This window comes from Pestalotiopsis fici (genome assembly GCF_000516985.1).
Source record: "Pestalotiopsis fici W106-1 unplaced genomic scaffold PFICI_Scf_4, whole genome shotgun sequence".
Taxonomy (NCBI): Eukaryota; Fungi; Ascomycota; class Sordariomycetes; order Amphisphaeriales; family Sporocadaceae; genus Pestalotiopsis; species Pestalotiopsis fici.
Genome location: NW_006917094.1, coordinates 3,848,856 through 3,865,631, shown reverse-complemented (window position 1 = coordinate 3,865,631; position 16,776 = coordinate 3,848,856). Strand labels below are relative to the sequence as shown.

The 16,776-nt window shown below is 50.3% G+C and overlaps 8 protein-coding genes across 8 annotated transcripts; 5 read left to right on the top strand and 3 right to left on the bottom strand.

Annotated features, from left to right (window-relative positions):
• Positions 1-1,647: 1,647 nt before the first annotated feature.
• On the top strand, positions 1,648-2,896 carry PFICI_07154 (uncharacterized protein; the record flags this gene model as incomplete). Its single annotated transcript, XM_007835735.1, has 4 exons — positions 1,648-2,111; positions 2,237-2,399; positions 2,458-2,560; positions 2,703-2,896. 4 exons carry the CDS (start codon positions 1,648-1,650, stop codon positions 2,894-2,896), a joined length of 924 nt encoding a protein of 307 aa, XP_007833926.1.
• Positions 2,897-3,677: 781 nt separating this feature from the next.
• Positions 3,678-4,148, top strand: PFICI_07153 (uncharacterized protein; the record flags this gene model as incomplete). Its single annotated transcript, XM_007835734.1, has 1 exon — positions 3,678-4,148. One exon carries the CDS (start codon positions 3,678-3,680, stop codon positions 4,146-4,148), a length of 471 nt encoding a protein of 156 aa, XP_007833925.1.
• Positions 4,149-4,314: 166 nt separating this feature from the next.
• PFICI_07152 (uncharacterized protein) lies at positions 4,315-6,678 on the bottom strand (the record flags this gene model as incomplete). The annotated part of the gene is made up of 1 exon (XM_007835733.1): positions 4,315-6,678. One exon carries the CDS (start codon positions 6,676-6,678, stop codon positions 4,315-4,317), a length of 2,364 nt encoding a protein of 787 aa, XP_007833924.1.
• Positions 6,679-7,111: 433 nt separating this feature from the next.
• On the top strand, positions 7,112-7,878 carry PFICI_07151 (uncharacterized protein; the record flags this gene model as incomplete). The annotated part of the gene is made up of 2 exons (XM_007835732.1): positions 7,112-7,195; positions 7,249-7,878. 2 exons carry the CDS (start codon positions 7,112-7,114, stop codon positions 7,876-7,878), a joined length of 714 nt encoding a protein of 237 aa, XP_007833923.1.
• Positions 7,879-8,900: 1,022 nt separating this feature from the next.
• Positions 8,901-11,066, top strand: PFICI_07150 (uncharacterized protein; the record flags this gene model as incomplete). Its single annotated transcript, XM_007835731.1, has 2 exons — positions 8,901-9,235; positions 9,314-11,066. 2 exons carry the CDS (start codon positions 8,901-8,903, stop codon positions 11,064-11,066), a joined length of 2,088 nt encoding a protein of 695 aa, XP_007833922.1.
• A 309-nt stretch (positions 11,067-11,375) lies between these two features.
• PFICI_07149 (uncharacterized protein) lies at positions 11,376-11,830 on the bottom strand (the record flags this gene model as incomplete). Its single annotated transcript, XM_007835730.1, has 2 exons — positions 11,376-11,477; positions 11,567-11,830. 2 exons carry the CDS (start codon positions 11,828-11,830, stop codon positions 11,376-11,378), a joined length of 366 nt encoding a protein of 121 aa, XP_007833921.1.
• Positions 11,831-12,695: 865 nt separating this feature from the next.
• PFICI_07148 (Phospho-2-dehydro-3-deoxyheptonate aldolase) lies at positions 12,696-14,203 on the top strand (the record flags this gene model as incomplete). The annotated part of the gene is made up of 2 exons (XM_007835729.1): positions 12,696-13,198; positions 13,261-14,203. The coding sequence occupies 2 exons, from the start codon at positions 12,696-12,698 to the stop codon at positions 14,201-14,203; spliced, it is 1,446 nt and encodes a 481-aa protein (XP_007833920.1).
• Positions 14,204-14,806: 603 nt separating this feature from the next.
• Positions 14,807-15,879, bottom strand: PFICI_07147 (uncharacterized protein; the record flags this gene model as incomplete). The annotated part of the gene is made up of 2 exons (XM_007835728.1): positions 14,807-15,502; positions 15,622-15,879. 2 exons carry the CDS (start codon positions 15,877-15,879, stop codon positions 14,807-14,809), a joined length of 954 nt encoding a protein of 317 aa, XP_007833919.1.
• Positions 15,880-16,776: the final 897 nt, after the last annotated feature.

Here is a 16,776-nt window from a genome sequence, read left to right as displayed (position 1 = left end):
TGGCGCAAATGCCCTCTACGATACAATGCAAACAGTCGACCTTGAGCAACTTTTTCTCTTTCTTTTATTACTGATACAAAACATTTATCGATCGTAAATGTGGCCACGTTTTCAAAAACAACTGAGATATGGCTGACCTATCCTATTGTAGTAGTCAGGAAAGAGTAACTAGGAGAGTCCCAACAAAAGAAAAAATACAAAGAGAGACGGAGGAATCGAACAAAAAGTTGGCTGGGGGAGGACGGGCCCAGCCAGAAGAGAGACCTTCGTGTGCTTGCTCTCTATGAGCTGAGCGGATTTCCACTGCACCACTGTGGCCTGTAGATTCGTGGATTGTTGAAAGTGTCTTCTTTATGTCAGGTTATAAGCGGAGAACACCTTTCTGGACAGAATTTGGCTTCGTAGTGAACAAGGGGGGAAGAAAAAGGTTTTCCACACGTCTAGCTTGACGCACAAATGATCGCAACTTGCCACGGCCCGACCTGGTTTGGTAATAATAGGTCCGAGATATGCCAGATATGCCCACGTTTTGATTAAACCCGAAAACCAAACATATCAGCAGATTAATTCTGACTTGGTACATACGTAAAAGCATATACCAGAATAGAAAACGCAGGAAACTCACTTTACATCCTGCACATTGATCTTTGGCCAAAGATTCTTTGCAAACATCTGCCGGAAATGACTTGTGAAGCTGTATCCTCGCCAAGATAAACTCTGCAAATACCTTTTTCACAAGGGCCAGCCGATCCCAGTTGAAGGATCATGTTGTCAATCACAACCATGATGCCAGGGTTACACAACTCTAGTAATATATATCTTGACTCGCTATTTGAGCAAATCATTAATTACAGGCACTCAATACAATTCATCAAGACCATGGTAGACCGGCAGTTTTGCAGCCAAATTAAACAATGTCATAAACGGGTTTCTATTAATATTTCGTACAACAACATTAGGATCAGTGACTGAAGTTCAAATCAGTGTTTGCTAGTATAAGAGCTCCCGACACTAGAGTTATTGCGCCTGGCATCAGTCTATCTCGCCAAACTCCGAATCATATCACAGATAAGCACTTGTGAACTAGCGGCCTGTGGTGCTCACGAGATGGTTACTGACGACTTTTGCATCTTGCCGCATCATGTTTCCCTCGCGGCGTCATCATTGCATAACAAGTATGCTCACCTTGCTGGTCGATTGCTGCAAGCCTGTATCGCAAGGGAAAACATCCCTTCGATATGAGAAAATATTATTACTGAGCTAGGAAGATCCCAAGAAAAGAAAGAGTGAGTATTTGGATGGGACTCAGGCAACAGCATGTTCCACATCATCCAACATGTTCGAAGTCATATCAGTCAGTATGATGATATTAAACCCCCCTGAAGGCCGATCTGTACAGGAGATAACATTTCCCTAAAGTAGCAAGGCTTAGGCTTTGGCAAAGAATTACTGACCATTAGCAAAGTTCAATCCGTGCATAAATGAATGCAGAGTTCGGGAATAAAAGCCGTTAACACCGTCTATTCGTCATGGCGTGCTGGACCCACATCGCCTCGGGTATATGAGATGTTGTATAGTCAAGTATTTTTGCCAGTAATGTGTTTGGATTCATGCCATCACTCGAGTCCCAAGAAAGAATAAAGAAACATGGCCGAATTCGTTAGTGCCTCAAACTCGGCAGCCATACCGAGCGCTTTTGAAAACCTCAGGGCTCTCCAGTCCTTTACCGAGACGGTGCACGGAGACACATATGACTTCATCTCCCCCAAGAACGCCAATCTGTCGGGCCGATCGGTCCTCATCACGGGAGCCTCCAAGGGCATCGGCCGGGCCACGGCGCTGAGCTACGCCGCCGCGGGATGCAGCAAGATTGCCATTGCCGCTCGGTCCGACCTCTCGTCGATCGAAAAGGAGCTCAAGGAGGCGGCCGGCCCGCAATGGCCTGCCCCCCAGGTCCTCAGCCTCAAGGTCGACGTAACTTCCGAGGACAGTGTCCGAGCCGCTGCCGAGACGGTCACCCGCGAGTTTGGCGGCGCTCTTGATGTCTTGATCAACAACGCAGGCTATCTGGAAGACTGGAAGCCCCTTGCCGATTCTGATCCTACCGAATGGTTAGTACCACTGACAGCAATTCTTGTATCTTAACCTCTTTGTGTATCTTGTGACACAAGAATCCATTTTCAAGTATCCAAGCCCGTTTCGTGTTCCTCTTGGACTAATCTGAGTACATAAACAGGTGGAAGACTTGGGACATCAATATCAAGGGCACTTATCTTTGCTCGAAATATTTCATACCGCTTCTGCTCAAAGGCAACTTGAAGACAAACATACTCACTTCGTCTTATGGAGGTATCGTGCATTGGCCGGGTGCGTCCGGGTATCAGACAACAAAGTTTGCAGTTAGTCATTTTGCTTTTCCGACCAGATTGTTTTTGCTTGTGTTGACAAAGTTTCTAGGTATGCCGGCTTGCCGAGTTTATCAACTCCGAATACAGCGACCAGGGACTGGTTTGTTTTGCCATCCATCCCGGAAGCGTAATGACAGAGTTGGCTACAAACAGTAAGTATATTTACATCCTCGCATGCCATGACTTTCTCCCGACACACATATTATCTTGAGTGTGTAAGGCATACTATTGGCCGTAAACCTCACAGATGTCGTAATCCTGATCTATAGATTTCTGACCCATCATTTCTTTTAGTGCCCAAGGAAACACATGAATACTTGACCGATAAGCCTGAGCTGTGTGGCGACACGATCATGTGGCTTGGAAAAGAGCACCGGCCATGGCTCGGAGGACGATTCGTCAGCGTTGCTTGGGATATGCAGGAGCTTGAGGCTAAGAGCAAAGACATTGCCGAGAGGGATATCTTGAAGTTCCGCTTAACAATGTAATGGCTTTGGTGTAGTATGTGCCAAAGACAGAGCGGACCGTTAAAGATGGAATGTATACAGTCTCCCAAAGCTACTTGTAGTGTACTCGCTCATGCTCGTTCGTCAGTGAATTTAAATATTCATGTTCAAGTGAAAAACATCATGTGGATATTTAATAATAAAAAATTACATTTCTTTCATGATTTATTTCACGGTAGAGGAATTGGCTGCAACGGTGAAGCATTTACCAGCTTCCAGCCACTCAACTCCCAAAAACGTAAGACCCGCATCGAGTCTCGGCGCTTAAGCTCGGGTTGGCGCTTCCTCCGTTCATCCATACACATCTACCCATCATCGATTCCCAGGCCTCTCAAAAACTGCTCAAGGTTGCGATTTCGAATCTCTTCTACACAATTGTTGATCTGAAGGCCGACTTGGTCGAACATGGAGTCGTCCTCGGGCGTTCAGAGCGGAAATGACGGCAGCGCTCCTTCAGCGCCCGGGGGCATCACCCTTCTCATTGCTGTGCACAGTGACGTCCGACGTCAGGTACGGATTTGTTCTTTACTTGTTCATGAATTCCTCAATTGCAAGCATGGAGGCTGATACAAAGTGCGTCTTGGCAGATATTTGGCAGATATTGTGAGATATTGTATCAACCGGTTGAACTGGTAGAAAATGGACTCGAGGCAGTCAATGCTTATAAGAAAGAGCCAAGCCGATTCCGGTCTATTCTCTTGGGTTCGTTCCACCATTACTTGCCATACACAAGAGCCCGGCTGAAACCAGACAAGATGTTAGCATGCCCGTGATGAGCGGTTCCGGGGCCGCTCAAGAAATTCGAGAGTTTGAAGAAGCACACAACATCCGGCGGGCCGTCATTGTTGGGCTCCAGAGGCATCTCTCGAGTTCACATTTGCCAGACTATTTCAATGGTGGATTCGATGCTATTGTGATAAGCCACTCGAGCATCAAGTTCTTTTATGAGTTCCTCTGCGGCCCGCCCGAGACCAACATTTTTGTCCAGTACGGCTGCCTTACCGAAGAAGAGCAACGGTGGTACTCGCAGCGGTATGAGAGGTATCACGTGGGTTGTGAGGGTTCACTGACAACCAGCTATGGTGTCCAGACGCCGGGATTGTATACATCGGTCATGCCGGCGCAAACACTCCCGCGCTACGTCACAGCTAGGAGAAGAGAGGCATCGATTTTTTCCTTCCGAGCGTCAAAGTATCAACTAACAGAGGACACAAACGAGAACATGGCTGAATGAAGGGTCCTTGACTGATCGTTTCGTAGTGCATTGCTATTGGTAAATGTTCCGCTTATTCCCGTGGTGACTGAAATGAAATTGCAATTACGGACGAACCAGACTTAGTGGTGTCTGCTGCATAGTCTACAAGTTCGTCGATGGAACGCTTCCTAAGCAAACCCTGAATCTAATCTTCATCTTCTTCATCCTCCTCCTCGTCCTCGTCTTCAGATGATTCGTCCTCGTCCTCATCTTCTTCGTCTTCCATGTCGACGTCTTCATCTTCATCGTCATCATCATCCTCGACGCCATTGGCGTGCCGAGCCTCCTGCTCTTCCTCCTTTCGCTTTCGCTCATCTTCCTTGCGCGCCTGTTCAAGCATCCTGGCCTTTTCTGTACCGGCCTTCCTTTGAGCAACGACGTAGGCACCAATTGGTGTCTTCTCCCACTCGAAATCCTTGAGGAAAGCATCTACCTGCGATCTGTCTCGAGGGGCAAAGTCAACCTTGGCACGCTTGCCCTCGATGAATTTGGCATTGGCTTCGAGCTTCTGAACCAACAGCACAAGGCCTGATCGAAGCTTATTGTTATTGTTGCCGCCAGTCTTCTTTCGTGATTGCTTGAGCCATCGCTTCAACATGATAATCACCGGCAGCGCAAACTCTGGGAAAGCGATATTCGTCGACCAAAGCACGAAATACTCCGAGAACAATTCAACGACTTGGTCACCAACACCATCTTGGTACACTCTTGTCCTAAGGTAGGTCTTTGGCGCTTTGTAGTTGACGTGGAAATCCAGTGGCTTAATGGTCGCTGCCTTTGGCGACTTCCGCATTTCTGCCGAGTTGAGCACTTCCAGAAGTGCAGAAGCCAAGGGGATGTATGTTCCAGTCGATCTGGAGATACGAAGGAGTGACCGTGTCAAGTGGAAGCGCAACGGGAAGTAGATTGCGGTAGGGATAAGTCGCATGGCTCCCAGCGTTACCTGAACCAATGGGTAGACGAGCAGCTTGAGCTGAGATTCCTTGCCCAGCTCACTCTCTCTAAGAGAGTTACAGTGCTCTGCCAAGACATAGGACCAGAAATCTAACGAATGCACATATTGCCAGTTGTAGACATTCCGGTATGCGTCGTTCTTGTTGTGTACAATGCTGTTGCGCAGGTGAATGGCAAGTTGGCGGATGAAGTTGAAGGCAGTCGTGTATCCAATGTTCTGGTCAATGCCCCAAAGCTCAGCTGCCGAGTTCTTCATCAAATTGATGCCCTGGACAGTATTGGCATTGGTGACGCGCGAACCTGAGATCAGGCCTTGGTAGGTGGCCTTCAGCACGGCCTCGCGAATTCCCTTGTCACCAACGACAACCAGCTTCCGTAGGACCAGGAAGGCTGTGATACGGGTAGGTTCACTGCTTGTGGATTGGCTCCAGAAGTCGACCACCGTCTTGATGAGGTTCTTGAGAAGTTTCCTGAAACTCAACAGGTAGGGCACAAGAGGTTCCAGTGCGGCCAGTGTGAGCTTCAGTGTGGCGTCATCGGACAAGGTGCCAAGCAGATGCAGTATTGCTGAAGTGTAAGATTTCAGCAGCAGAGACAGAACCTTGAACTTCTTGGAATCTGTCGGCACTTGCACTTTGCCTCCTGCTGTCTCTTTGATGGGTACATGGTGCTGCAAGACCTCTGGAATTTGCTTCAGGGCGACAATGAGAATATCGTGGAATGCTGCCGGGCTTGAAATCGTGTATCGCTGGGATGTCCGGTTCTCCTCGTCGGTCTCGTTGAGGTGTGCGGCAGATCGGAAGGCCAGAACGACTTGTCTCGCCGCTCTCAGAGAGTAGGTCTCGGTCAGGGACTTCTTCCACTTGGCAACCATGGCCTGTGTCAGCTCGTTACTGTCTGCTTCCTCTTCCTCGTCCTCCGACTCGTCCTTTTTGGCAACCTTCTTTTCCTTCTTCCGCTTCTTCTTGGGCTGCTCCTCTTCGCTGGCGCTCAACTCGTCAACCTCAGCCAGATCGGCATTGTCAAACTCAAGAGCCTCCGGGTCGTTCTCCTGCAAGAACTTGTAGAATTCGGGATCGTCCTTTGCTAGCGCATCCATGGCTTCTTTGCTCATGCCAACATCTTGGTCCTCGTCTTCGTCACCGGAATCGTCACTGTCGTCGTCGGCTGGTTTTTCGTCTTCCGAGGGAAGCTCGGAGCCGCTCTCATCGTCCTCCTCTGCAGGTTCGTCCCGCTTTCGCTTGCCCAGCTTCTTGGAGGCCTTCTTTCCTGGTTGCTTCTTGTCGATAATCTCGAAACCACCGCCAAAAAAGTCGTCGACACTCATCTCGCCGACATTTGCAGTTGTGGACTTGCCCTTGGCATTCTTGGGCGCTTCGCCCTCGGCAGGGCCCTTGATGAACTCGGCATCGCTGGCGCGCCTGGACTGCTTCTTGTTCTTGACCTGCTGGCGCTGCTTGATCTTTGCAGCAGCTTTTCTCTGGTCCAAAACACCCTTGAGATGTTTTGACTCGAACTTTTTGGTCGCCTTGAAGTTCTTCTTTGCGCCGGCCATTTTAAAAATCGACTGCTAGCTGCAGTGGCGGGCAATCTCAAAATGGTGTTGCAATATGAGAGAGTGAAGAGCCCCTCTGAAAGTTGGACTGGGCTCTCTCCAATTGTCTGCGGCTTGCCCAAGAAAAGTTCAAAAATTTTGGGCTTATCGTTATCGTTCCATATCATCTAGACCACGATTACCTTAGCTGCAGTACGTACCCAGACCCGGACCCGCTCCCTGAAGGCACCCCACCATGGTCCCTCTCCAATTGATGCACATGGTCTCCAGCCATTTCACACGGGGAACCCTTTGGGACTGTACAACTACTGCGAGCAACATTACAATATTCACGCGTATTCATCCACTGCTACCATATTGAAGGAATCACGCATTCAAGAAACCCATTTCGATTTCGATACTTGTAGCACAAGAAAATCCCCATAAAGACAACATGATTTCGCGACAAGCATATGCTCCAACCCCTCATAGTTATGTGCCAAATTCAAACCTATCAGCCACCATTGACTTGGACGAGGTAAAAGCACTTTTGATCTTGGGTGGGCTGGTAGAAGGCTCACACGTATACAGGAAGTCAAGCTGGCAGAGACCCGAGCCGAACGGGATCTGCAAGACTCACTAGCTGAGATATTCTCCATTATCATCACACTCGATGAGCTCGAGAAGGCATTTCTTAAAGATGCAATTCCCGAGGCCGACTACACAGAAATATGCGAGCGCTCGCTTAAGCAGTACAAGTCCATACTCGCAGATGAGACCGTAGCCAAGCGCTTCGTCGGCCTAGAGGAGTTCAAGGCCGAGTGGGACTTGGAAGTGCCAAGGGCAACAGAACGTCTGAAGGTTGGTATGCCGGCGACCGCCGTGGACGCTTCAGCCGGTGCTGCTCCGGCGCCCGCTGCCAGTACCAGCAACAAATCTGGCGCTCTCATCCTTGAGGCTACGCAGGAGTTCATTACATTCCTAGACGCCCTACGGTTAGGCCTGCTTGCCAAGGATCAACTTCACCCTCTCTTAACCGACGTTATCCAAAGCGTCAATAAAGTTACGGATCGAGATTTTGAAAATCGGGGCAAGATTATCCAATGGCTGATCACGTTGAACCAAATGAAAGCTACAGAAGAGCTGAGCGAAGAGCAATCTCGAGAGTTGGAGTCGGATATCAACTCTGCATACATGGGATTCAAGAATGTCCTTACTTGAGGTGGAATAGATGTATGGCAAAAAAAAAAACTTCGCCGTAGTCATACCGACAAGGTCCTGGAAGGAAATCCCGCTATGAACCGACGAAGCCGTGTACCTCGATTTTCCAAGACAACCCTAAGATACCCTCTGACGTACAGATCAAAGAAAGAAACCCCAGGAAAGTTCACCCGCCCGATTAATCCGTCAGCAAATCTACACAACTCCGTCAACCTCGACGATTCACTAGCAATATTCGTTAGTAGGGGACTCATTTGCTAGCGCGCTGGCCTAGAAACAAAGGGGTCGGTATATCACTATAACTCGAGTGCCTTGTTTGGCATAATACCGCAAGTGGCATAAGTTTTCCAAAAAGATAGGCTATGGTACGACGTTACTGGTTCGAACGATCACACTATCAAATATTCACCCAAGACTTTCGCGTTCGGTCAATGATGCACCCAGACGGGTTGTCAATAGCTGACTTGCTGACCCCGTTTGTCATGGTTCTCACCTATTGAGTCGACCGGAACAAGTGGTATTATACCTGACTGAGGGTCAGACATACAAAACCGTGGATATCCCTTGATCAAATCTGGTGTGGACTCTTCACAAGATGAAATACCGACCATCACGAATTGAGAGGGCATCTTGAAGGAAAAGCCATGGGTGAAGAGAAGCCTGAACTTCCTCATACCGTATCGAATCCGCCTAGGATACTTTCTATGGTGTACAAGCTAGGTATAATTAGTCTATCAATACCAAGAGATAACCAGATCATGCAATAAAACTCCCTACGGATATATTGTCATCCGTGAATTCTATAATCGATTATAAGACAAGCCAACCAGAAAAGTGGCTCGTGCTTTTCGGCGCTTACCCTTCAGAGCAAGGGGGGCCGCGTCACCCATTCGATTCCCTTATCGCTTGCTTCAGGCTGAGGATGAAGAATCCCTTCCCTCTTCTACGAAAATCAAAAAGTTATCCACTGGTTGGATCTTTTATTATACATTCTCATTTAAACAAGTATATGCCATGCCAAGATGTGGGCAATCAAACAATGTGGAGCTGCGTTTGCAACTCTACTATTACTAGAGTCCGTCGCGGCTACAGAGCAGAAACCGCTACTAGGCAATGATGCATCGCAGGGAACAACCGACAACTTTGCCGCATCTGCATCTGCATGGAGGCTCAATTTTTCTTCCACGGCACCATACCTGTTCTCATCTGTCTCGTCACTGTTGCAACAATGGGGAAATACATTCTTCCCCAACGGTCACAATATTGTGCCGTGCGAGATTCCGGCTTACACTCTATTCTACCACGGCCGGTTAGATGGCGATCAACCTCCCAGTCCAGAATGGCTTGCCTTTGACATGTAGGGCCTCGCCCATCTTCTTGTCCTGGAAACAAGAATTATGATATGATTATTCGAGTGCTAACACAAATTACACAGAGAAATGTCGTATGGAATCATGGGGAGCACAAGAAACTCCCACATGCTTACCTATCAGACGACCAAGCCTGTCAAGGCATTATACTTTGACGGCGAGTCGGCCACACTGATGGGTATGGGGCAAATGGATACGCAGATGCTTCACGTATTTGGTAACATCTCGGGTCCGCCTCACGACGGCTGGGGACTGTACCTTGAATACGCCCGTGCTACCGGGCTCTGCGACTGGCTCGAGTCGGCTGGACTCAGAGGAGATGGATGGGGTTATGAGGGTATCATTCGAATGAATGCCGGCTTCGAGATGATTTGGTGTGATTTCACAAGTCCGAGCCTTCGGCTTCTGACACACCTCAACGTCACGGCGCCTCAACTCCCCAAGGAAAAAGATAATGATCGGATAGCTGCCAGGAAAGCAGAGTCGCAGGAAAGTTCATACTATCCCCTGCCGCCGTTGCCAACCCGAACCGATCATTCGACAGATCCCACAGACCCGCCGAGACCACCAAACTGGCGATGGGAGATTGACCGAGAACCATTTCTCAGGTCACAGGGCTGGGGCTGGTTCTCCAGCGCTACATACCATTACGGGAAGTCGAGACAGGGCCCTGGTCTTGGCGAGGTACGGGCAAAAGCTAGCAACTGTGGCATCATGTCATACTACTCACCACGATTCGCCAACTTGACCCGCGTCCGGGCCGAGGGAGAGCAAGAGCTATACAACTTGACGGCCCAGGGATACTGGAAAGGTGAAGGCCCAGAGGGAAATAGAACAACGGGCCTAGCTGACCTGAGAAGACGTCGACGCTACCACCATCTCGGAGACGTAACAAGCGAAGAGGCTCTGTTGATGCGCAACAACTCTCAGCATGCCTTGAAGAACTTGCTAAAGGGCAGCAATGACTGCTCGGGGGCTGATTGGGTCTACATCAGCAATGAAATAACCCAGAACACTGGAATCCACCTCAAAGAAATGACACAACTTTTGGACTCGTTCTCTCAGCATGCAGACAATGAGACGGCCATCGAGTCGTGGATGTCCACTATGCGAGCTCAAAGTCATTCCTTTTATGTCGCATTTCTCGAGTACCCATCGTCTTCTGACTCGAGCGATTGGACAGTTGAGTCTCGACTATACTCCCAGACTTATGCACGGTGTCGTTACCGATATACTCGTTTATTAGCTCCCATTGAAGGCTTCGAGCTCACTCCCGAAGAGGAGGATCTGCGCTGGGCCATCGAAGAAACTTATGGTGCAATATGTTCCGTCTTGTTGACCATTGGTTTCCAGATCGAGGGTCTCTGGGCTGAAGACTTCAATAAAGCTGATAGAAACTTGCCTTCGCCCGCGGTATTCCAGGAACGCTACACACAGGTTGCTCGCACCTGGAACGATGGCCTCCAAGAGCTCATGGCCTGGTTGGGCTGGGAAGATGAGTTCACAGGGTGCTCTGAAGTCTGCCAATGGGACGAGCGCTGCTATATTCCAATGTGGCCGTTGATGGCATTGGGAGGCCCTGGAGGACCTCGTCCCCCTCGAAGAGGCAACGGGACATTCCCGGGTCCACATTATCCACCACACGGCGGCTATGGTGGTTACGGCCCGTATGGCGGTCCACCTCATCGGGGCCCCAGTCCACCGGGTGGAGGTCCGGACCGAAATCGACCCAGGGGCGGTGGCTCGTGGTTCATGGGAGACGAAACAGAATTATGGGAGCCAACGTGTGCCAAAGCAACGCATTTTATGCGATCTTAAGACTATCTAGACGTCAGAATTCCTTTTCTCATACACGTAGATGATACCCGAATCAAGAGCACACGAGTTTTAGAAATACATTTCTTAGAACCTCAGGTTAAGGGTCCCCTTGGCAGATGTTGCTAATCCACCATGCTGTTGCCTCATCTGATCTGACATGTCCTGTCAGGGTGTGGAATACTGGCTAGCGGTACTGAATTCCAGCCATAGAGCAGAGCTTTGCTGACCTCGAACAGGTGGGCATCATCGATAATTTGTCTGGCTTAATCTAGGACTACCGGTAAAGTCTCATAGCGGTTGTACAAGTTCTCAGGGCGCTGAGATGAAAGCCCTCATTGCTTTCACGGCGTCTCCCTCGTGGGCCTTTAGCAGTTCGGTGGCCTTGACCTTAGTGAGGTCCAACTCATTGACCTGGTAAACCACCAATGTTAGTCTCTATATCCGTGCATTGTCTTGCATTTATTCAGGACGTTTGATCATAATTCCATGTTGGGACATACCAGCAGCGCGACATCGGCCGCATCGACCTTAACCTTCTTAACCTCTGTCTTGGTTGCTGCAGCACCGCCCAATGATTGCATCGCCTTCTTGGCCGCATCTTGGTCTACCTGTGCTGAGCTGGACCCCTCGTCGTTGGCGTCGAGTCTCGACATGGCGGCAGCCGCTTTTCGATCCTCTGCCGACTTGGCCTTGGCCTGGACCTCGTCCTCGACATCGCCAGTCGTGGCACCCTCAACGACATTGGGGGGTTGGGGTTCAGCCATTGCGTGGACTCGAGATGGACGTCAGGGTCGTATGTGGTGTCCGAGTGAGGATATGCCAGGATCTTTCGTAAGACGGGTTACTGTTGGTTCGCTGAGCGGTTGCTGATGAAGTTCGTGGCGTGTAAGTATACGTAAAGGTGGTGGTGAAGCTCGAGCAAAAGGTGTGGCATCCAAGCAGCTTGATCGTCCCGTAGTGGGGCTTACTGTGGTGCATGTTAGGTAAGGTACGGGTAGCTTACTAGCCTTGGCGGGGTCACCCTTGGCTTTACGCGTCCCAGAGAGCACCAGACTTACGGCGCACTCGAGCTGGGACAGGGACCCTTTTACGGTGGTCTTCAGTGGGTGCATGACACAATCTGTGGGTAGATGTGCAATAAGGTATTTTATACTCTCATGTCATTTTACCGATACACGACCGTTGACTCATCTTGTTTGTTATATGAAAAGGTCGTCGTCACACATCAATTGTTTGCGTCCGATATTCTGTCCTGTCACACACAAAATATTTCTCCATTCACCGTTGATTTATACACCGAGGAGATCAAGTTCGTTTGTGATTGTACCTCCAAGCCATTCTGAGATTCGTATAAATTCAGGCCACCTTTTCTGTTGATATTCTCCGAAACCATTGACGCTCTCTTTTTTTTTTTTTTTTTTTTCCCACATCCTGAACCAGACATTGCTCCCTACTTTGCATATATTCAACTGTCTTTCCCAGCCATTGATCGGTCCAGGATTTTGCAAACGTTTCTTTCCTCAAAGAACAAACGCAAACTAGGCAGAATTGCCTTCTCATCTTGAAATCCCACATACTCTTTAGTGTATCGCCACTTCTGCCACACCCACAAGAACAGTCACCAAAAAAATGGCGTCCGTAAACGGTGTGCAGACAAACATACCCATCAACACAGCCGACAACTGGAAGCCCGATTCCTGGAGATCCAAGCCCATCAAACAATGTCCCGAGTACCCGGACATCAAGGCATTGCACAAGGCAACAGCCGAGCTTGATCAGCTGCCCCCGATCGTTCACCCCCACGAGATTGAGAAGCTCAAGCAGTCGCTTAAGGAAGTCGCCGAGGGAAAAGCCTTTCTGCTGCAAGGTGGTGACTGTGCCGAGCTCTTCGATTACTGCCGCCAGGATGCCATTGAGTCCAAGCTGAAGCTCCTGCTGCAAATGAGTCTGGTGTTGATTCGAGGTACCAACAGAAAGGTCGTGAGAATTGGACGCATGGCTGGCCAGTATGCCAAACCCAGGTCCAGCCCCATGGAGACAGTCGACGGAAAGCAGGTGCCGTCCTTCAGAGGAGACATTCTGAACGGATTCGACCTCAGCGAGAGAGAGTTGGACCCTCAGAGACTAGTCAAGTATGGATCAACTGTTCCCTCTCTAATACATAAGAAACCTACCGTACTGACACTATGTCCAGGGCCTACAGCTACTCGGCAGCAACGCTGAACTGCATCAGGGCAGCAATCTCTTCCGGCATCGCTGATTTGCACCGGCCTATGAATTGGGAGCTCGGCCACGTTCAGGACGAGAGGCTCAAGGCCAAGTACTCCGAGTCCGTCGGCTTCCTCACCGAGGCCCTCCGCTTCATGCGCACCATTGGCGCCGACAAGGCCAGGAACCTCGAGACGGTGGACATTTATACCAGTCACGAAGGCCTCCTGCTCGAGTACGAGCAGAGCCTCACCCGGCTGCTGGCCGTCCCGCGGTACCCGGCCGAGGGCGAGACGCAAAAGTTTGAGTACTACGACACCTCGGCACATTTTATCTGGATCGGCGACCGCACGCGCCAGATTGACCACGCCCACGTCGAGTTCATCCGCGGCATCGCCAACCCCATTGGCGTCAAGGTCGGCCCCACGACGCCCACGTCGGACCTGCTGGAGCTCCTGCGCACCATCAACCCGTCCCGCGAGGTCGGCAAGGTGACGCTCATTACGCGCTACGGCGCCGCCAAGGTGCGCGAGCTGCTGCCGGCGCACATTCGCGCCGTCGAGAGCAGCGAGTACCGCGGCACCGTCATCTGGCAGTGCGACCCCATGCACGGCAACACGCGCTCCGTCAGCTCGGGTATCAAGACGCGCCGCTTCGACGACATCTTTAGCGAGCTGCAGGAGACGCTGGCCGTCCACAAGGAGGAGGGCAGCTACCTAGGCGGCATGCACCTCGAGCTCACGGGTGACGCCGTCACCGAGTGCATGGGCGGCAGCCAGAACCTCGACGAGGGCGACCTGTCGACCAACTACACCAGCCACTGTGACCCGCGACTAAACGAGAAGCAGGCCCTCGAGATGGCCTTCCTCGTTGCGGACCACTACCTTGAGGAGAGAAAGGTAGACGGCACGGTCCAGGACCAGCAATAAAGCATGATTTCTCGGATAGTTAAAAAAAAAAAAANAAAAAAAGTAAAAGCTACTTCTATGGGAAGTTGAAGTGAGTGGTTTCGAAGAAAAAAAGCAAAAGGCGTGGGCGTTTTCATTTAAAGGACGAGAAAAAAAAAGTTGCGGATATACACTTAGCCAGGATTCTACTATGAGCTCCCTAGGGGCACCACGTAATTGATTTTCTTTCACGCGGATATATATATATATGAATATGACGTGATGACACTTATAGCATACAGCATGAAGTAAAAAGCATCAGTGTTCATTGGAGCATCAATTTGGTTTGGTCTATGAGTTAGGACTATGGAGGACACACTGCTGTCATTGGCAGGTCGAATTGCAACGAAAGTCAATGTAGAAGTTGTTTACGATGTGGATCCTCTTTTTAGCATTAGCCCGAGAAACAATATCTTGCCACTGATGCTTCTTCTTCTATCTACGCATCAACGCATCAAATATCAGGGTTTCTACGGCCGTGTAGGGAGCAAACATATCCGTCAACCTTCAAATGCAAATTGTGCCAACCGAGACCATCACCATGTGCACTCAAAGTCTGAGACTTCTGCCAGGCGACTTTTCAAGTCAAACAGAAATAACCTGAGCACCCTCAAAGGCATCGCCAGCCTCGAGCTTCTGCCAGCCCTTGACGGCGCCAGCCTCGACGCAAATCATGTTCTTGTAGCCGTCCTTGGGCTCAAAGTCGCCGATGCTGTTGGCCTTGTCGATCCAGGGGTTCCAGACGACAACGTCCTCAAGGTTGTCGCGGACGACGCTGTACTTGGCCTCGCCGCCCTCGCTGACGACGACGGGCTCAGAGGGACCCTTGCTCGGGGTGTAGACGCGGTCGACCTCGCCGGAAATGGTGATGGAGCCGGACTGCTTCACCGGGTTGGGGGTTCCGGCCACCTTGTCCACGTACTCGGAATCCTCGAGGCCGGTGACAGTGACCTTGGAGATGTCGTTGACGCGCAGGTAGGTGTGGAGGAGAACTTGGGCCTCGAAAGGCTGGTCGCCTTGGTTGGTCACGACCAGTCCGGTCGCGAGATTGTCACTGGTGAGGGTAACGCTGTACTGCAGGGAGAAGGCATATGGCCACAGCTTCTTGGACTCCTCGCTGAGGTTGTTCTGGCTCAGGCCAAAGTCGAGCTTGACAGAATTGTCCGACTTTCCGGTCGACTCAGAGGTTGATGAGCCCAGGAATTCCCAGGTCGAGTTGCGGGCGAAACCGTGCTGCGGGAGCTTGGAGGTGGCGGCGTGGTTGGGAGCTGTGCCGAAGACCTGTGTTGCGCAAACAACAAATGATCAGTACATTTACTTTGGCAGAGATTTGTTCTCTTGTAACTTCTACAGAATCAAAGGCGATCCGGAGTCATTGTAGAGAGGAATTGCAAGCTTACGGGGAAGACCAAGGGAATACCGCCCCTCACGGCCTTGCTGCCGTCAAGCTTGGCACCCTCGGACAGCCAGAGTCGCTCGTTGCCGGCGCGATCCTTCCAGCTCAGGACTGTGGCACCGTACAATAGAACCTCGATACTCTCTCCAGAGGGAAGCACGGCGTTGACACGGCTGTTGTCGTGAGTAATGTTGACCTGGGCGGAAGGAGGCAGACCAGGCGTGGTCGCTAGAGCGGCGGGCTTGTTAGGACGGTCGACCATGTTGGGCAAGTAGATAATTGTCTTGTTATTACTAAAACTTGACGTCGACTTTGTGGCTCGGTGAGTTCGGGCGTGCGGAAGTGGTTGGATCGGCGGCACAAGCAAGCTCCAAGGAACAGAGTTGCAATAGACGGAAAGTATGAAGTAAGTATGTGGCTTTTTTTGTTGTTTGGCGGGCAAAGTTATCTGGGTTTTGGCACTAGGTAGGTGCTTTTGTTCGCCAAACTTGAGCTCTCTGGCGCAGCTGTGACGATGGTGGGGTTTTGGTGTTGTTTGAGGTTCGGCGGGGTGAGGTGTGTGGCGGGAGGGGCCCCGTTGTTGCTTGTCCGGTAGTTAGTTAGTTCTCTTTTAGTAGACGATATGATGTGTGGTTGGCAAGGGAATGCCTTTTTTTTTCTCTTTGAATCGAGTTCAGATGAGCTGATCAAACGGGACCGGATGTTTAGTAATGCAGGTCTCTACTCAAGTCTCGGAACATTATAAAAGCTGGAATATCTCCGAGACAATCGAACTCTCAATTGAGGTCAATGGATTATGCAAATAAATAACCCCCTTGCGCAACCGAGCGTATGTATGGTTGAGTTTGATCTGCTCAAACAGCTCGAGGATTCCACAAGAGCAGTAGCGGGGTACGCTAGAAAGCATAGGTAGATACTGTGCATGTATGCAATGCAGTTGAGAACGTCTTGGACAATTGGAAAAGCAACACTCGATGACTCGTTCCTCGAGAAATGAATAAATCATCATCATCTATAGATTTCTGTACTTGACTAATCATAACTTCCGAACCACAAAGACAAGACGTTGAAGTGCGACTCTACTGCCACACACAAGAACAGTTGGTTGGGCCTTCTCACTGCGTCACGGAGATAGCTTGCGCTTGGACAGTTCAAAGTT